The 21,696-nt window shown below is 34.3% G+C and overlaps 2 protein-coding genes across 2 annotated transcripts; both read right to left on the bottom strand.

The window, feature by feature from the left end:
- Positions 1-1,607: 1,607 nt before the first annotated feature.
- On the bottom strand, positions 1,608-16,276 carry LOC131931316 (ficolin-1-like). The gene is made up of 4 exons (XM_059288068.1): positions 16,231-16,276; positions 15,075-15,128; positions 5,438-5,626; positions 1,608-2,281 (listed from the first exon to the last, which is right to left on the bottom strand). Exons 1-4 carry the CDS (start codon positions 16,274-16,276, stop codon positions 1,608-1,610), a joined length of 963 nt encoding a protein of 320 aa, XP_059144051.1.
- Positions 16,277-18,834: 2,558 nt separating this feature from the next.
- Positions 18,835-21,468, bottom strand: LOC131931314 (microfibril-associated glycoprotein 4-like). Its single transcript, XM_059288063.1, has 3 exons — positions 21,423-21,468; positions 20,350-20,538; positions 18,835-19,511 (listed from the first exon to the last, which is right to left on the bottom strand). The coding sequence occupies exons 1-3, from the start codon at positions 21,466-21,468 to the stop codon at positions 18,835-18,837; spliced, it is 912 nt and encodes a 303-aa protein (XP_059144046.1).
- Between the last annotated feature and the right edge of the window lie 228 nt (positions 21,469-21,696).

The raw sequence follows: 21,696 nt of genomic DNA, 5'->3' as shown, positions 1-21,696 counted from the left end.
AGTGTGACGGTGTTTTGACGCTGTCTATGTAATAAATGCTTATAAATACTGGTTCGAGAAATCAATCAATAGAAATTTCAGAAACTTTCCTTACCACTATACTAACACCCCCTACCCCAAGGATATGATCCATGTTTTCAAACACAAATTTAAACACCAGACTTTTTTCTTCTGGGGTTGGGGCACCTGGGGGGGGGGGGCGGACTAAAATTACCGGGGGGGGGGCGGGGGCGGACACTGTTAAAAGTATATATTTTCTATATAAATTCCATAAGCAGTTTGAAATCGGAACCAAAGGGATATTTTATGGCGAATACCTAGTTGACACGTAATAATTTATTGTGTAGGTGGAAATCCCTTCCAAAATTACAATTAAGAACGATGAAGATATAGAAGAATTATCAAATATTAAAAATAAAAGACATTTTAGAGAGTATTCGCTGATAACCTTTTACTTAATTTTTAAAAGCGTATAGATTTTTAAAAATTGTTGTAGCCTTTGTAAACATTGTTTTCATCCAAATAAACAATATAGTTAAATAGCCAATCAATAACGGGATAGTATTTAAAAAAAATTATCATCTACAAAGTTAGCTAACTTGGTTGATTTTGCTGAATTTACCGCTAACCTCTTTATATTAGGAAACTTGGGTCAAGTTTAGGTGATTTACTATTTTGTATTAAATTTTAGACACAAATTCAGTAAAGCGAAATAATTGCACTAAAATAATTGACTATAAATATTTCCTGAAATACTTGGCGGAAAAAGTTGGTTGAAATGATTGGTTAAAAGATAAGTTTGAAAGATTTGGTTAAAAATGCCAAAAAAAGATTGCTAAAAATGTCCAAAATACTTGGCTTAAAATTGCCTGAAATAATTGGCTAAAATTGCCTAAAATAATTTGGCTAAAAATAGCCTAAAATTGCATAAAATAATTTGGCTAAAATAGCCTAAAATTATTGACTAAAACTTACATTAAATAATTGGCTACAAATCGCCTAAAAGAATTTACTAAAATTGTCTAAAATAATTGGCTAAAATTGCCCTAAATTGCCAAACTAATTGGCTGAAAAATTTTATAGAAATGAAACTGGCTTACAATAAGCCAGCAATAATAAGACGAAAAATTTCCTGAAAAAATAACCTGAAGAAATTGCATACAATTAACTACATGCAATCGTTACATTTTCATGATTTCAGTCTATGAACTAGAAGAACTCGCGAGATTTTTACTTTTAGGAGTCGGAATTTGTGACCTTTTTATCATTCACCTACTTAAAGAGTTCACGTTTTCAAACTTTAGGTTACCAAAATATCGCGGAACGGATATTTACGCAATGGAACATTGCGCACATGTAAATGCGCATGAGAACTTTATGTTTTAAATCAATAATTCCAATATTTTAACAAAGAATGATCACATTTAAAATGTAGTATGAAAATTCTTTGAAAAAAATGTATTTTAAAAATAAATTTGTATTTGCGCATTTTTTGTTTGTTTACGCAATGTTTGTTAGCGCAGTTTTCTGTTTGCGCAATTTAAAAATTGCGCAGTTTTTAACTTCTGCACTATTTTCCGGGAACCCAAGTTTTGACACCATCAGATTTAAGGTAGCGGTCTGATCTTCATCTCGCTGAAGCTGACGCTATCAAACGGTCCGGTAACATAGATCCACACAAGCCCCGTGCCGTAGCCCGTGCTCCCCCAGATGCCGTTCAGGTTCGCGCTGTGACAATGTGAGAACCACCAGCCGCTCACGAATTTTAGTGCACAGTTTTCCTCGTTGCTCTCATCGTTGTCCCTATCGTACGTGCTGAATTTTTGGTTATTGTTGAGAACTGTCAGAGAGTCCCAAGTGTTGCCACCGTAACCGTTCACGGAAAGTTTGTATGCATCCGCTTCAGAATAAAAATCAAAAGAACTGTGAATTGCGTTGTAGCTGTTTCCTTTGTATTCCATGTCAATCCGTAGCTCATGCCTGGCTTTGGAATTAATGCAGAAAATATTTTCATTACCCAGGTAAAAATCCCCCACACCGTAGTCCCCAAACCCATTTCTGTATTCCGCCCAGCTCCGGTTAAAATCGACGGCTCCGGAAACGCGGCGTTGAAAAATCGTCCACCCTCCGCCGTCTGTCTGTGTGTCGCACATGACCACCAGTCCTGACGTCAGCTTGACCAGTTGTCTTGGCTGTGTTGTGTCCGTGACGTCTTTACATGACCTGTACACATTCGGGCTCTTCAGGTCCAAAGTTGGGTTGCTGCCCACATCTATATATGCTGGGAATAATAGCCAAAAAATTAAACAACTTTGGAAGTAAATACGTAAAAGGAAAATCTAATCACAATATTGATGTTAGTAAAAGAAAGAACTTCAATTAAAGAACTTGCGATTACCATTGTTTTTCTTCATTTTTAACACATTTAAAAATTATATTCCTAAATATTACATTGATGTCGTACAGTAAAATGAATGTACGCGGTAGTATAATATGGACGGCTGGTTGAATGCTAGAGCTTACGACTGTTAATCAAACGTCCGGACTTCTGATGACAAACTCGAGTCTGTAAGTAGTCCCTGAGTCCATCCAGCTAGTTTTTCTTCCAGACTTTTTCTCCGGAAGGGGGGGGGGGAGGGGGGCACTTGAAACATATTGGGGGGGGGGACTAAAATTTCCGTGGGGGGCGGGGGACACTGTTAAAAGTATATATTTTCTATATAAGTTCCATTTCGTTCAGGGGAGGTGGACTTTTTTCGGGGGGACTCTGCAATTTAAACGCACATTTACCATGACAACATGGGCTCTAAATCCGCAACTAACAGGATTAATATGATAGTTTCCCTTCAGCCTCAAAGTCATATAATAATTTGAGGAAATTTATTACAGACTCTCAGGGGACTAACCTATCCCCTGGGTCCACGGTCCTCAAGAGACGGGAACAGGATGAGAAAATTTACAACATACTCTTTAAAAAAACATAATATTCCATTTTTAATGGACTTATCTAATTAAAATAATCTAAACTGCATCTAGTGATTAAAAGAGGATCCTGTTTGTTACAAAAAATGAATACTTTAAATAAAATGTAGTAAAAATGTTTCTTTGAAATTGTTTTACTCAGACAAGCCGAAGTTAAAATTGTTTTACTCAAGTTAAAATAGTTTTACTCAGACACCCGAAGTTAAAATTGTTTTACTCAGGCACGCCGAAGTTAAAATTGTTTTACTCAGACATCCGAAGTTAAAATTGTTTTACTCAGACACCAGAAGTTAAAATTGTTTTACTCAAGTTAAAATAGTTTTACTCAGACACCCGAAGTTAAAATTGTTTTACTCAGACACCCGAAGTTAAAATTGTTTTACTCAGACACCAGAAGTTAAAATTGTTTTACTCAAGTTAAAATAGTTTTACTCAGACACCCGAAGTTAAAATTGTTTTACTCAGACACCCGAAGTTAAAATTGTTTTACTCAGACACCAGAAGTTAAAATTGTTTTACTCAGACACCCGAAGTTAAAATTGTTTTACTCAGACACCCGAAGTTAAAATTGTTTTACTCAGACACCAGAAGTTAAAATTGTTTTACTCAGACACCCGAAGTTAAAATTGTTTTACTCAGACACACGAAGTTAAAATTGTTTTACTCAGACACCCGAAGTTAAAATTGTTTTACTCAAACACGCCGAAGTTAAAATTTTTTACTCAAACACGCCGAAGTTAAAATTGTTTTACTCAGACACCCGAAGTTAAAATTGTTTTATTCAGAAACGCCGAAGTTAAAATTGTTTTACTCAGACACCCGAAGTTAAAATTGTTTTACTCAAACACGCCGAAGTTAAAATTTTTTACTCAAACACGCCGAAGTTAAAATTGTTTTACTCAGACACCCGAAGTTAAAATTGTTTTACTCAGACACGCCGAAGTTAAAATTGTTTTACTCAGACACGCCGAAGTTAAAATTGTTTTACTCAGACACCCGAAGTTAAAATTGTTTTACTCAGACACCCGAAGTTAAAATTGTTTTACTCAGACACGAAGAAGTTAAAATTGTTTTACTCAGACACGCCGAAGTTAAAATAGTTTTACTCAGACACCCGAAGTTAAAATTGTTTTACTCAGACACCCGAAGTTAAAATTGTTTTACTCAGACACCCGAAGTTAAAATTGTTTTACTCAGACACGCCGAAGTTAAAATTGTTTTACTAAGACACCCGAAGTTAAAATTGTTTTACTCAGACACTCGAAGTTAAAATTGTTTTACTCAGACACCCGAAGTTAAAATTGTTTTACTCAGACACCCAAAGTTAAAATTGTTTTACTCAGACAAGCCGAAGTATTGCAGGAGCTCATTCTGCCTCCCCCAACTGGAGTTATCGTTTCTGTCACGTTACAAAACTTCCGGTTTGTGAAGAGAGAGGAAGAGTTCATTTGTATCTGGGTCAGGGGTGACTTGACAGCTGATCGTGGTACTGACCAGTAGGCTGTGGGAGCACAAACATTCACCGTGATGTCAACGTGTATGATTAAAAAACGTTCAGGCTAGCAATATAGAGTTAAAAGCTAGGCCACTCCATCCCTTAAACAAGTAATCTCAACTTAAATAAACCGGGAGTGATCTCCCCTAAACTTTCTCGGATATTCTAATATAAAACTACGAGGGATGGCAACTCAGGACATAGACAATATTTGTAATCCATTTTTAATTACTTAAACTTTTTATAATAGAATGGAATCTCGTAAAAAAAAAAGAATTGCACACAATGTCAACGCCCTAATAAAATGTGCATAATAGTGCGGGACATTATTAGTACTTTATAAATTTACGTGCGTTTTTTTGAGAAATCGGAAATAGCGTAAATTAGTACTTCCGGTCAAAGGATATTACTCAAAATTTGACAGAAGGTAGAGAATTAGATCTTTTACTTACATGTGAAATTTCATTTATTTATCTGAAAAAGTACTCAAGTTATAGGCTTTTGAAAAATTCAAAGTAGAAAAAGTACCACTTCCGGTTATCGGAAATCGCTCAAAAGTTGATACGGATCTACGATTTTGATAAAATACTTATTTATGAAATTTCATCAACCTAGCTGTAACGGTACTCAAGTAATCGTCTTTACACACAGACACACACACAGACATACGGAAAAGATTGCAAAATTATGTTTTTCCGTATCAGTGAGGTGTAAAACGTCGAGATTTGTAAAAATCTCGATTTTGTTTTGCACGATTACAATACTTTCTCTATACTTCGTATATACGAGAAAGTAAAAAGCTTTACAACTATCCTAATAAATCAAATAAAATTTAGTTAATCTTGTTATGTTTGCTTTTGCTGGCCATTTCAGCCATGTTTAGACTTCGCTAATTAAAAAAAAACATCATTTATTCATATCCCTTTAACGGTTAATTAATTATTACACCTATTAACCTACCCAGAATGCACTGGTGGCTAGATTTATCGTAGATGAAGTTGAAGCATTCGTTCACCCGTAGTGAACATTTGTTAGCACAATCCAACACCCCCGTGGATGTAATGGACTCGCCCAATGGTAGAATGGTTACCACATTAAGATCTTGTCTCTGGAAGTCGAACTCTCGAATGTTGCACTCAAGAAAATTCACTGCAGGGTAAGAGCATATGGAAAAAAAATTATGGTATTATATTTTTGAATAAATGCTTAGTTTTAATTTTAAAAAAGTTAAAATAGACCGATAGATTATCTTCTTAGGCATTGCTGGTTAGTAACCGGAAAATTTTTTTTTAGGATATTGGTTGGAAGCATTTTATTTTTAAAACGGAGATCTTTTTTCTTCTTTTTTTCTGCGTTCTTAATTTTAGTTTTGGAAGGGATCCCCTCCAACACAATTATGTATACGTGTCAATTGGTTGTGCGCCATTGATGCCATTGACTCCAATTTCAGCTTGCTTTTCTTTTTGGATTTGCTTCCGTAGCCTTTGTCCAACCAAGAACAAAGTATAAGGCAGCAGATGTTTAATTTTGGAGTTGTTTCTCCAATAAGAGTGGCTGTCCTCAGCTAATAAGCCTCATCTGCTCGAGGGTTCGAACTCGAGAAAAAAACGTAGATCTAATTTACTTAGTTTTCAGAACAGATTGATCTCAACAGACAAGATACAAAACATCCTTTATGATAACCTGTTCCGTATAGGGTATTGCAAGTATTTCTTGACCGTTCATATTTTTTTTAACTATTATTGCAAAAGAAGTGGGGAAGGCCTCATTAAGGAGAGAAAACTCCATAATCAAATAACTGCTGTCTTGTAATATGTTTATGGAAAGACAAAGGTTATGGTTAGCTATACTGCTATACCCGTAAGTCTAGTGTTCGAATCCCGGTTCAAGTCAGTAGACCGTCTTTGATGGATACCTGATTCATGTACGGTTTGGAAGGAGAACTTAACTTTATTACATGTACACTGCATAATAAAATATATTTCTACCGAATTTGGCAAAGTTAAAGTGTATTAGTATAATGAGTTTGCATTTGCGCATTTTTTTTAATTTCGCAATTTTCTGTTGCGCAGTTTTCCGATTTCGCATTTATTTGGGAACCCAAATATACACACACACACACACACACACACACACACATATATATATATATATATATATATATATATATATATATATATATATATATATATATATATATATATATATATATATATATATTTATATATAAATATATATAATTGGAATTACGCCATTATATTTATATGGACGTCCACATACCAATGTTTCTTCCAGACTTTTTTCTCCGAGGGGGGTGGGGTGGGCACTTGATATTTTAGGGGGGGGGGCGGACACTAGTAAAAGTATGTTTACTATATAAATTCCATCTCGTTCGGGGGTGGGGGGGGGGGTAGACTTTCTTGGGGGGGGGGGGGGGAAGGGCTAATCCCCCCTGAAGAGATGCCTGGAAGAAACTCTGCCACATACCAGTAAACGAATAGTTCTGTGGACAACATAATGCCATATTGTAATCAATTTATGAGGAAACCGCTGCAAACACTATGGGAAAACGCCTTCTAAGTCGACATCGAATATTATTTTATATTGCTCAGCCTGGCGTACTAAACGCACGCCGCACATTTGCAAAGAAATGGCAGGACCTCTGTTGAAAAAAAGTGACCATTTTATTTTTTTCTGTATTTGTATTTATAATCCTTTTAAGACATATCAAGAAATCCAGTTCAATTCGTTTTATTTGGTAAGATTAAACTATGGTAATGAATTTTAAACAAATTAGAAACAAACATTAAAGGTCTTACAGTACCTAAGAGCCAATGGATAGCCAACAGGAAAAAAAGGTTGTTAATCATTCTGTGTTCGGTCGCCTACTGAATCTCTCATTCGTCGTTACATCTACGCACTGTATTTTCACTTTTTAGCTATCTACATTGTTTATAAATAAATGAGTGCAAACAAGCCGCTTAAGATGCTCGGATCAGCAAGATAAGTCCTAAGTTCAAAGCCTCTTTGAGTAATTCTATCAGTGAGGAAAATGAAATTTCAAAAGAAACCCTTAATAATTTCAAATATAACAATACGGGATTTCAAAGAAACTTTACAATTTTAAGTACTACAAAAAGAATATTTTACATGTCGTACGGCCATAATGTATTAACTTATATGAAAAACAATTTTTTTTAAAGCGAAGGCCATTTTGTTTAGTTTTGCACACGATTTCCTTGGATGACATGGCAACTCAACCTTCTACGTAATATACAAACGTCCAGTACATCTGTCATTGAGTGCAACTAAGCGGTAATGACAAAATATTTGTCTGACCAATGAACTACAGTTCATGTTCATCTGTACAATGACCTCCAGTCATTTAAACAATAACCTCTATTTCATCTGTAAAAGCACCTCTAGATTATCTGAATAAAGACATTTACTTCATCTCTACAATGACTTTAGTTCATCTGTACAAAGACCTTCAGTTCAACTGTGCCAATGGCCTATAGTTCATCTGTAAAATAACCTCTAATTCATCTGTAAAATGACTTCCAGTTCATCCATACAATGACCTCTAGTTATCTGTACAATGACCTCTGTTTCATCTGAACAATGACCTCTACTTCATCTGTACAATGACCTCTAGTTATATATACACTGACCTCTAATTCTATGTACAATGACCTGTTATCTTCAGAATGACCCCAAGTTCTTCTATAAAAATTCTCCAGTTGATCTGAATAATTAACTGTAATGCATCTGTGATATGACCTCTAGTAAATCTGTGTAATGACCTCTACTTCGTCTTTAAATTACCTCTAATTCATATGTAAAATGACCTCCAGTCATCTGTACAAGTACAATGACCTCTACTTCATCTCTGAAATGACCTCTACTTCATCTGTACAATGACCTCTAGTTCCTCTGCACAATGTCCTATAATTCGTCTGTAACATGATCTCTAGTTATCTGTACAATGACCTCCAGTCATCTGTACTATGACCTCCAGTCATCTGTACAATGACCTCCAGTCATCTGTACAATGACCTCTAGTTCATCTGTACATTGACCTCTAGTTATATTGCACCCATTGAACATCACAACGCAAAAGTTTCTACTAATACATCGCAAGTAAAAACATTCGCGTAGAACCACACGATCTTTGTGATAGCATCTGCCCGTGGCCCATGTCTAAATATTTTAAACTCCACGAACAGTATGGAGGGAAATCTATACACGCAACAACCACTTCAACGTCCAACGATTGTGTTTATTATTACGACACCTCAACATACGCAGACGTTGAGCGAGGTCGTCGATATGACGATAAGAGATTAAATCAATTTCTAAACATAGCTATAACGATGTTCAGTTTTATGCACATAATTTTAAAATAATTAGCATTTTCGTTTGATAAAACGCTAGCGTGTCTTTAAAAAAAAAACAAGTTTCATCGAATGCTCTTTATCATTCAAATCGCTGTAGAAAAAAATACAATATCTCCAGTCTTCTAGGTTTAGATCAGTTGATCGGATTCAGAGGTAAAAAAAGAACGATTAGGAAAGCTCTAATTATAATTTTCATAAGCTTTAATTTATTTACAATGTGTGTATGTTTGTTTTTGTTTGTGGGTTTGTGGACAATTTTTTAAACTCAATTGTGTACCCTTTTCTAACGATTTCGTTCAAAATTTCCAGAAACATTCGTCTCCGATGGCAATGCAATAATTTCTGATTTAAAAAAAACACTAAAAGAACGGCTGCGTAGGGTACTTGCGGCATCGGCAACTGCATTCGAGAGACGGGGGAGGGGGTTGGGGGAATTGCAAGTAATGAGAGGGATGAGTGACCGATTATGTGGGGGGGGAGGGGGGACGGGGGGAGGGAGCCCAAAATGTAAATGTAATTAAAAATAACTAATTAAAAAATTTACTATAAAGTATTTAGTTATGCTTCTGCATTTTTTTTCCAGATTTACAAAATAAATGTGTGAAAACTTTAAAATTGTAGCGGACTATGTCAAGTGACGAACTGTCTCTACGCGCAAGTCTATATTGTCGAATAGGGAACCCCCCAAAAAATCCCAGAAACTTTTGTAGAATTATCAGATCTGTAGTTAGTAGAATTGTATTTTATTTAGTCATGTTTTGGTGTCTTATTTTACTACCAGGACGACCAGCTGGGCCTATTTTTCAAGTACGAGACATGCTACCGATTACCGGTCAAACTATTCTATTGAACGCTGACCAGATGAACAATGTACTCAGTGGCGTCGCTAGGTCGGGTGTCACCTGGTGCGGCATAACGTGCTGTCCCCTCCCATGAAACAAAGTATATATATATATATATATATATATATATATATATATATATATATATATATATATATATATATATATATCAGTGTGTGTCAGCCTACATAGGCCTATAATTTAAATATGTGCCACATATTCGTACGTGTACGTTTATAAGCTTTAATCACTGTAGACTTAAAAGTAACGAAATTTGTCTATAGACTGTTAATAATATAGTTGGATGTCACATTGTTTTCACTATAGCTAGCACACGTTTACGTCATGGTGTCACCCCTACCCCCTTGTAATAGTAGTCAATTTGTACTTTAAAAAACTATTTAACTTTAATTAATCATTAATGAAACTGACACATTTTCTTCTGTACATTTTGCAATTTTTGCCTTGGTGTCACCCCCCTAAATGGTGACATCCGCAACCTCCACCCCGCCCTCGCTACGCCACTGACTGTACCGTTTTGTTTTTAGCTGATAGGCGGGGTCGTTGAGAGTGACGTATCGTTGTCCATGTGAGTCTGTGTAGATTAGAAGTACCGAAAATCGCTGGAAAATTTACCTCAATTTTTCTTGAACATTTGATGAATTTGAATGGAGAAATACAGCGTTTTGTCATTTTTATCCGCTTTAACTCTCTCCCACCCCCCCCCCCCCCCAATTTGACACCGTTCACTCGATAATCTAAAGGTGCCTCCTATGATACAACAATGTATGATGTCGTCATATCGACATTTTTATAAAACAAACTATATATGGATGTATATATATTAAAATGGCTTTATATTTTATTTGGAGAAGTAGGCTTTACTTTAATAAGTTGGCCTATTCTGCTTCAATAATTTTTAAAAAAGTATTGTGATTTACCTCATGTGCTTATATGAGTACGTATTCCTTATTTCAACTGAAATGAGTCTTCTGTAAATATATATATTGTGTTGATGCATTTTGAGAGTGTCTTAATCAAACACTTAAAATAGCATCTAGTTATTTTGTTACGCATGACTTAGCAATGTGTGTTATACTTCCTTGTTATGTTTGTGAATCTTATTTTTTGTAAGCTAAACTGAAAACAATTTTTATACATAGGCACCTAATACATTATATTAAATGCAACTTGAGCGGAATGAATTTCACACGGATCTCACACTTTACAAAGCGTTTGCGAAGGGAGGTAACAATACATTTTTAATTTTTTAAATTTTTTTAGAAGGGTTACATACAATTACAAAACGTGTGCTAAAATTATTATTAAAACAGTTTCAGCGTACAATTAAAATTTACAATTTCTTACAATTTAATAAGAATTAATATTATTCTTTAATGATAATCTTTACAAAACATTCTTATAGTAAATATTTTAACAACGATTTGTTCTTTAATAATTTAAGATTAAAAACTAGAGAACAATATAACAAATTGAAACATTGATAAGGTGATGTTAAAAATGTACACATAGTAATAATATTTTTATAAAATGAATACCACAAGAATAGTATAAAAGCTAAGATAACTTTTGCGGCTTTACAATAAAACATGAAGTCTCACATTCAAACTTTATGTTAGGCTAATCTCTAAACTTACATTTGATCTATTGAAATAGCGATGTATCAGAGAAACAATGCACACAAAGCAAGTAAAATCAGTGATGTAGAAACTATACAGTAAAATTTAGGAAAAATTGATAATAAAAACGTGTAGTCTATAATTTATACAATATTTCTTCCTTTACCAGAATTTTTCAATCAATTTTACAAAAACATTGGTGTTGTTCCTCTCCAGAGTTTCTTCCAGGCAAATCTTCTACCACCTTCCCTGAACGAAATGGAATTTATATAGAAAAATTTAGATTTAGTCCCCCCCCCCCCCCCCGAAAATTTCAAGTGCCCCCCCCCCCCCCCCATCCCCGCTGAGAAAACAGTTTTGGAAGAAACACTGTTCTTCTCCTGTGGTGCTCTTTAGAAAAAAGAAGTATTTATGTAATTCTGTGCCAACGTCTAATCAGTGCATATAAATACTGGTTTGCTAAGTCAGTCAATGAGCATAACAAAACTTTTCTTAGAACTAAGTACCCCCTTTCCTACTCTGCTCACAAGTTTATCCCATCTTAAACATTCATATTTTTCTGATGTTGTCAGATTGAACAAATTTTCTATATTTAATTATTCAACTTTAAATAGATAAGGTCCAATGGACAAAAAAAAAGCAACAATTTTTACCATACGTACTCGAAGTTATTACTCAATTTTTAATATTTCTGCATGGACAATTTTCTTTATTAATACTTTCCTCAAATTAATTTATTAATTGATTGTTAGCCATGTTAATCTTTTTACAGAAAAGAGTAATTAATTCGATGTTCAGTCCATTAACCCAAAGGTGGACATCCGTATTTCAAAATATATAGATTAAATTAAAAAAAAAAAATTAATTATCAATGTGTTGCCTTTTTTCATAAATACAAATATTTAATAAAAGAATTCAAACGATTTAATTTTAGTCTCTATGAAAAGATTGTAAGCCTTGTCTTATTCTAAATTATCAAAATTTTAGTCTCTTAAATGTGGTTTTATCTTCATACTTTCTTCAGTATCACATTTTTTAAATAAAATAATTTTTTTTTGTATTCAATAGTAACAATAGAACCTAAAGTTTATCCCAAAGCGTCAATTTTAAGGAAATTATTCCAGTCTCAATGCAGTGGTCGTATTTTCATCTCAGTGAAGTCAAGACTGTCCCATTCTCCAGTAATAGAAAGCCATTCGATGGTTTCACCGAACTTTTTACTGCCCCAGATGCCATTGAGGTTGACGTCATGACAAAACGAGAACCACCAACCGCTGTGGTATTCATTGGCACAGTGTCTTGAAAGGTCTTCGTCATTGTCTCTGTCGTAGGTGCTAAACTTACGGTTATTGCTTTTAAATGTTAACGAATCAGTTCAATACAAGTCGCCTATAAAGTCGCGTAGAGAAAGCCTGTATCCTTCCTGCTCCGAAAAAATTTGGAAAGAATAATAACTTCTGTTATAGCTTTCCCCATTGTATTTCATGTCAATCCTTAACTCGTGTTTGTCCTTTGAACTGATGCAGAAAATATTTTCATTACCCAGGTAAAAATCCCCCACACCGTAGTCCCCAAACCCATTTCTGTATTCCGCCCAGCTCCGGTTAAAATCGACGGCTCCAGAAACGCGGCGTTGAAAAATCGTCCACCCTCCGCCGTCTGTCTGTGTGTCACACATGACGACCAGTCCTGACGTCAGCTTGACCAGTTGTCTTGGCTGTGTTGTGTCCGTGACGTCTTTACATGACCTGTACACATTCGGGCTGTTCAGGTCTAAGGTTGGGTTGTTGCCAACCTCTATAAACGCTGAAATTTTAAAAAGAGATCATACATTTTGTTTGCTTTATATTTTACCGCTTAAAATAACAATTAAGACACGCTTTAACATAGAAATTGACGGAATAGAAAATACAGGTAAAAAGGTAGGCTTACTCTTATTCCATATTAATGTTTTGAGTATAAAATTATTTTAATTACCAAAAAGGCACAGAACTTTTCGATCTCTTTGTAAAAAAAAAAAAGCTTCGTTTTGAATTTTCCGACAAATGACAATATTGAAAACATGTTAAAAAATAATTTTAGAATTAGAAATTTCTCCACATTTGCATTGCAATAACAATTAATGTCGAGTTGTAAAATCATAACAGAATGCAAATTTTATGACCGCTTTGACACAAATCACGATTTCACACGCATAAAAGCTTAAAATTTTTATTTAGATTTCTTCTGCTTCTAAGGACTTCAATTATTCTTTTCCAATGTAATAACTTCCGTCTAAAATAATCTTGCATGACAATGTGTTTTTATAATATTTTATCAAAAGACATAAAAAAAACAGTGACATTACTCGAACAAGCAGCCGTGTTGCAGGAACTCATCCTTCCTGGTCCTACTAGAGTGATCGGTTCTGTGACGTTACAAAACCCGCCATTTGTGTAGAGAGAGGCCGTGGTCTTGTCGGTTTGGATATGGGTTGTCGTGACAGCTGACCAAGGGACTGACCAGTAGCCTGAGTGGATAGAAGATGAATTCATAACGTTCTTAACGTTCTATGATCGTAAACGGATACACGTATACACAGTGGCGTCGCGAGGAAAGGTGACACCCGGTTCGGGACCTCATGGTGTCATCCCTCATCCCCCGAAAAACATATATATATATACGATGGTGACATCTCCTTCCCATTTTGTGTAATGGCGTTAATTTGTGCGCATAATCCACCTATTAATTCTTGTGGAAAAAGCATCGTTTTCATCGTAAGTCATTAGATTTTGGTGTCATGGCTCTACTGTCGTTGATTGACTTATCTGTTATTAAAAAACAATTTGTTTCTATATAATTTTCAATTTTTTTTGCCGTGATGTCACCCCTAAATGTTATCATCCTGTGCGGTCAGCATCCCATGCCCCGCCTTCGCTACACCTCTGCGTATACCTACGTATTTGACACTGTAATACTAAATACACTTGCCTATACAGATGTAATGAATACAGCTATGTCCTGCTTATATAATATGTTCTTGTTAGAAACAAAGACCGAGAACAATATTCAATAGACACGCCCTCCTTTTTACGGACATTATAAATACAACGGGGATTGAACAAAGGGCATGATTTATTTGTGGGGTGGGGGCTAAATTAAAAATTTTGACGTTCCGTATACGATTTCAGCCTTTGTCCAACCAAGATCAAACTGCAAGGCAGCAGATGTTTGATTTTGGAGTTGTCTCTCCTAGAAGCTAATGAGCCTCATCTGCCCAAGGGTTCGAACTCGATACTTTTGGCAACCATGAGCTATACCGACTCGACCACGCCACCCCCTGTGAAATGAATGTAGTCAAAAAAAAATAGTGTGGACAAAAGCTATGGAAACAAATACAGATAGAAAAATAGAAATCAGCGGTTCACATTTCGTATAACAAGTTGACACTTAATTGAGTAAATTTGAGTTGGGGTAAGTCTTTTCCAAATTACAGTAACAAAAAATGAAGAAGGAAAAAAAATACTTTAAAACCTTATTTAAATTATATTATGTTCTGTTTTCTATAAACTAAACTTTTAAAGTATTAAAAAAAATAACGTACTCATAATGCACTGATAGTTAGATACATCGAATATAAAATTGAAGCATTCATTTTCCCGAAGAGCACATTGATGAGCACAGTCGATCAACCCGGTCGCTGTCTGAGACGTATCCAGTGCCAACAACGTCACCTCACTGACCTCTTTGATGGTGAAGTCAAACTCTCGGACCTCGCACGACAGGAAGCTCACTAAAAAGTTGGAAGTAAAATTTTTACCACTATTTAGGAGTTGGCTGAAAATTGAAACATTTTTCATAATTTTGTTTTATGATTAATAATATGAAGCCACTATGAACACACACGAAAGGAAGCTCACAAAAAAGTTGCAAGTAAAACGTTGACACCGTTTGAGGGGTCTCAGTTCATATGAAACAATTTTCATAATTTTTTGATTTAGTAATAGGAAGCCACTGTGTATTCACAGGAAAGGATGCTCCATAAGAAGTTGCAAGTAAAAATTGTACCACTAGGAGTTCTCAACATATATATGAAACAATTTTCATGAGCTTTTATGATCTTATAATAGGAAGCCACAGTGTACTCGATAATATGCTCAGCTACTATACATTCCCTAACTTGTTTCAGATTCAGGCCAAAGCAGGGGCGGGGGGGGGGGGGGGGCTCAAAGATTGGAGACTCTGAAGTAAGACGTTGGGGTAAGCAATCGCGTGCATAACCACTCGTATTATTAATTTTAATTTACAATTTATATTAAAAAATATAAATAATATTATAATAGCGTAGTAAGTATTATGATTTGAGTTCGCTGAAAAATGTTGTCTTCGAATGAGAGATAGCCTTGTAAAAGCTTTATGTCATATCCATAATACAATTTTGTATTTGTATATCTCATCCTCATTCTAACAGTTGTGAAGTTTACTTGCATGCATTTTCCGAAAAAACTAAATTGGCTAAACCTTTAATGAAAAATATCTATTTTATTTGCTCTTAGATCATAATTGTAAAAAAAATATTTTATGTAACAAAATCTTAAGTAGTCAGATAGTGTTGCAATTAAATTCTATTCTTTTCTATGTAACATTATTTTTTAACGTTTTTGCTTCTGACTAATGCTCGATCTAAATTCGTTACAGATTTGGTTTCTAAGTCTGTAGGCCTATAGCATAACTTGTTTCTTCAGGTAGGTAAAACCACATGTGTTTTCTGAAACAGTCTAAGCTGAATAAATCTCACCTGTAAATCGTTTTAGTTTGTTTTAATTAAACTAATGAAAACAACCGACACTTACAAACAGCATTCAACATTTTTAAAGATCTTACTGTAGGCCTACCTGATGCTACATTGATAGCCATCATGAGAAGTAAGCTGTTGGCCATTCTAAGTTTCCACTCCAACTGCAAGTCACATCAGTTGCTATTTCTATAAATTGGTTTCAATGTGCTTAGCATAAAGCATTTTCATTTATCAATAATTGAGCGCAGTTGCTACCACTGTTTCAGATACTTCAATACCTGACACTTTCCAAAATCGCCAATGTGTTATTATATTCATGGGTAAACTGGATTATAAAAGAATCCACAATCTTTTTCAAGTGATATAAACTGAATGGTTCATACGACATCCAAATAAAACTGTTTACTTTACGCTAATTTCAATACAGAGAATTCCTTAAGCAAGGAACGTTTGTTTGATTTTCAATTCCCTTGATAGCTTGTCATGGATACCTCCGTCTGTTATGGATGTTTCTCCCATAATGCAAGTTAGCCGATGCCTCATTGGTTGATGTGAGCTGGTACCTCTTCTTTTTTGTTCTTATTTGTAATGTAGGACGGGATTTCCTCCAACAGACTTAAGTATTACGTGTCAACTTATGCGCCTTTTATGCCGTTAACTCTGATTTCAGCCTACTTTTCTTTTTGGAGTTGCTTCTATAGCCTTCGTCCATCCTGGGATTCCTGAACCGGAAATGTCCTAGTTCTCGACGTAATTCTATTAAGTCAAACACATATGTCTTGTACATGAAAACATTATGCATCTCTTGAGGACTGTGGCTGGTTACAAATTTAAAACAGTAACTATAGCTAAAATTATTACGAAAACGGTTTCCGCGTACAAATAAGATTTATAATTTCTTTACAATTTAGTAATAATTAATACTATTCTTTAATAATAATCTTTACAAATCAGTATTATAGTAAAAGGTTAAACAACGATTTGTTCTTTAATAATATAAGATGAAAAACTAGAGAACAATATAACTAATTAAAACGTTGTTAATTTAAGATGAAAAAAGTGATGTTAAAAATGTACACATTAATAATATTGTTATAAAATGAATACCACAAGAATAGTATAAAAGCTAAGATAACTTTTGCGGCTTTACAATAAAACATTAATTCTCACATTCAAACTTTATGTTAGGCTAATCTCTAAACTTACATTTGATTTATTGAAATAGCGATGTATTAGAGAAACAATGCACACAAAGCAAGTGATATCAGTGTTATAGAAACTATACAGCAAAATTTAGGAAAAATTGATAATAAAAACGTGTAGTCTATAATTTATACAATATTTCTTCCTTTATAAGAATCTTTCAATCAATTTTACAAAATACTGGTGTTGTTCTTCTCCAGAGTTTCTTCCAGGCAAATCTTCTACCGCCTCCCCTGAACGAAATGGAATTTATATAGAAAATATATGTACTTTTAATAATGTCCGCCCCCTCCCGGAAAATTTAGATTTAGTCCCCCCCCCCCCATCCCCGCTGAGAAAAAAGTTTTGGGAGAAACACTGTTCTTCTCCTGCGGTGCTCTTTAGAAACAAATAAGTATTTATGTAATTCTACGCCAACGTCTAATCAGTGCGTGTAGAGACTAGTTTGCTAAGTCAGTCAATGAGCATAGCAAACTTTTTTTTACCACTCAGAACCCCCTTCCCTCCTCTGCTCAGATGTTTATCCCATCTTAAATATTCTTATTTTTTCTTATGATGTCGGATTGATCACATTTTTTATATTTAATTATTTAATTTCTAATAGTAATGGTCCCAATTGACTTTAAAAAAAAGAAGAAAAAAAAACAATTTCTACCATACGTGCACGAAGTTTTCAATTAATTTTTCAATATTTCTGCATTGACAATGCTCTTTTTCAATACTTTCCTCAAATTAATTGTTAGCTAGGTTAAGAGCATATTAATGATTAATCTTTTTACAGAAAAGAATAAAACATTCGATTTTAAGTCCATCAAACCAAAAATGGACATCCATATTTCAACATTGATAAATGTATCCAATTGTCAAATTTATTTAAATAAATATCAATTTTATTTACCTTTTCTCGAAAATGAAAATATTTTTTTTAATTAATGGATTCAAACGATGAAAATATTGTAAGCCCTGTGTAATTCTAAAGTATCAAACTTTTAATCTCATGGAAGTGGTTATATTTTCATCATTTCTTAGGTATCACATTTTTTAAATAAAATATTTATTTTGTCTTCAATAGTAACAATAGAACTTAAAATTTATCCCAAAGCGTCAATTTTTAATCACATTTTTTTTTTCAATCTCAATGCAGTGATCGTATTTTTAGAATTTCTTCAGTAGCACATACAAAAACTATTGTGTTTTCAATAGTTGTAATAATACTTAAAGTTTATCCCAAATCTTAATTTTTAATCAAATATTTCCAGTCTCAATGCAATTGTCGTAATCTCATAGTTTCTTTAGTATCACATAAAAAAATTGTGTTTTCAATAGTAGTAAGTTTATCCAAAATCTTAAATTTTAAGGTAATATTTCCAGTCTCAAAATAGTGATTGTATTTTCATTTTTTTTTTTTCAGTATAAAAAAAGCTAATGCGTTTTCAATAGTAGTAATAGTACTTAAAGTTTATCCCAAATCTTAAATTTTAATCAAATATTTCCAGTCTTAATGTAGTGGTCGTATTTTCATCTCAGTGAATTCAAGGCTGTCCCATTCTCCAGTAATAGAAAGCCATTCGATGGATTCTCCTAATGTTTTGCTGCCCCAGATGCCATTGAGGTTGACGTCATGACAAAACGAGAACCACCAACCGCTCTTGTAGCGATTGGCACAGTGTCTGAAAAAGTCAATGTCGTTGTCCCTGTCGTATGTGCTGAACTGCTGATAATTACTCTTAAACGATAAAGAATCATCAGATACATTGCCTCCAAAACCACTCACGGAAAGTCTATATCCATCCTCCTCTGAAAACAGTTTGAAAAAAGAATACAATGCGTAGTAGCTGATTCCCTTGTATTCCATATCAATACGTAATTCATGGCTAGCCTTGGAACTGATGCAGTGAATATTTTCATTACCCAGGTAAAAATCCCCAACACCGTAGTCCCCAAACCCATTTCTGTATTCAGTCCAATTCCGGTTAAAACCGATGGCTCCGGAAACGCGACGCTGAAAAATCGTCCACCCTCCGCCGTCTGTCTGTGTGTCGCACATGACCACCAGTCCTGACGTCAGCTTGACCAGTTGTCTTGGCTGTGTTGTGTCCGTGACGTCTTTACATGACCTGTACACATTCGGGCTGTTCAGGTTCAAGGTCGTGTCGCTTCCTACTTCTATGAACGCTGGAATTTTTAAAAACAATTAAACTGCTCTTTCTTTCCTTAATAGTTAATGCTCAAAAATTAAGATGGGTATTCACAAAGAAATTAGCAAAATAATAAACACAGCTAGAAAAAATAATATAATCTCTCTTTTTCCTTTGCGTTTTGAAAGTAAAATAATTTTTTTTACCAAAAAAGAAAAAAAAAAGACAGAGAACTTTCCGAAGTTCCCAACAATAAAATCTTCGTTTAGAATTATCCGACATTGAAATTGATTTTAAATCCACTTATTTTAGGACTTGAAATTTCGTTCACGATTGCGCTGGAATAACATTGAATGATAAATGTGTAAAGGTATAACTATAACTGAATGTATTATTTTATGACAGTATATATACAAAACATAGTTGGATACAATTATTAAAGGTCTCTATTTATATTTTTTTATTGCCATTTTTTTATTTTAGGGACTATTCAATTCCAATTAAAAATTTTCCGCGCAAAATAATTTTGCATATTGTTGTAATTAAAAGTAAATTTTATCCAAACCCTTACAAAGAACAAAAAAATGAAAATCTTACTAAGGCAAGCCGAGGTGTTACAGGAACTCATCCTCCCTGCTCCGACCGGAGTTATCGGTTCTGTGACGTTACAAAATTTGTCGGATGAGTAGAGAGAGGCCGTGGTCTTGTGAAGTTGGGTTTGGGTGTCCGTGACGGCTGACCAAGGGACTGACCAGTAGCCTGGGCAGAGAGAAGAAGGAATTGTCGCACACTGAACGTCATATATTTGGGCAAGTAAATATGTTTTTTTTAAATAAGCGCTTAATAGAGAATTCTTTTTACAAAACGTAACATACCCAGAATGCACTGTTGGTTTGAGTCATCAAAAATAAAATTGAAGCATTCATTTTTTCGTAGAGCACATTGACTAGCACAATCTACCATTCCCGTCGCTGTGCGAGACACATCCAGAGCTAGCACCGTGATCTCGTTGGCCTTTTGAATCTGGAAGTTTAACTCCTGGAACTCACACGAAAGGAAGCTCACTAAAAAGTTGAAAGTAAAAATGTTACTAATATTTCGGAGTTTTCAGTTAATACTAAATAATGTTCAAATATTTTTATAATCTTATAATATGAAGCCATTGTGTAGGTAATGTTATGCGCAGCCACTTTTACTTTCCCTAACTTAACTCAGATTCAGGTCAGAGCTGGGTGAACTTTAGGAGGAAATAGAGCATCCAGCCCGAATCGAACTCAAGACTTTCGGTTAAGCAATCGTGCATTCTACCGCTCATTCTTATTTATTTTAAGTTTGAAAATATTGATAAAATATATTTTAATAGAGCTTGTATATGTAGTTTTATTAATGTAGTCTGATCTGATACGTGTTGTTTTCGAATGAGAGATAGCCCTGTAGAAAGTCCCAAGTAGTCTACAAACCCCAAAACACAATTTCTCATTTGTACACCTCGCTACTCTATCTATCACACGTGAAGCTTATTTGAGATGTGTTCGAAAAACTAAATTGGAACTTAACTTTAAATAAAAAATTATCATTCTATTAATTTAAAAAAAACACCCTGAGATCTATTTCAATCTGCTCCTAAACCTTAAACACAAAAAAAATTACAATTCTAAAAAAAATAATTCAACACTGTTTAATGTATTTTGATATTTGCACGATTTAACTCTGTTATTTGCTATATAAAATCTTAAACGTTTTTTTTTCTAGCCAATGTTCTATCTAAAACTTAAAACTATGGACACTTTTTAAACAATAACTTGTGTTTGCCTGTAGATAACACCACATCACCTTGTTATACAAAACATTCTAAGCTAAATACATCACATGTACATTTGTTGTTTTGTTTTGGTCAAACAAATCGAATTTACTAATAACATTCAATATTTTAAATATCTTACTGTACCTGACACAAAATGGAAAACCAGCACGAGGATTAAGCTGTTGGCCATTTTGAGTTAATGCTCCAACTGTACGACGCATGTTTCTATTTCTATAAATTGGTTTCCATATGCTTAGCACAAAGCACTTTCGGTTATTCATAATTGAACGCGCTGTTTCAGTTACTTCAATACCTGACACATTCAACAACCGCCTATGTGTTATTATATCAATGGGTAAAATGCATTTCAAAATAAACCTCCAATAATTTCAAGTGATACAAACTGAATGCTTCAAAC

The sequence above is a fragment of the Physella acuta genome, unplaced genomic scaffold (genome assembly GCF_028476545.2).
Source record: "Physella acuta isolate Inbredline_101_S28 unplaced genomic scaffold, ASM2847654v3 ptg001943l, whole genome shotgun sequence".
Lineage (NCBI taxonomy): Eukaryota > Metazoa > Mollusca > Gastropoda > Physidae > Physella > Physella acuta.
This window is presented reverse-complemented; position numbering and strand designations above follow the sequence as displayed.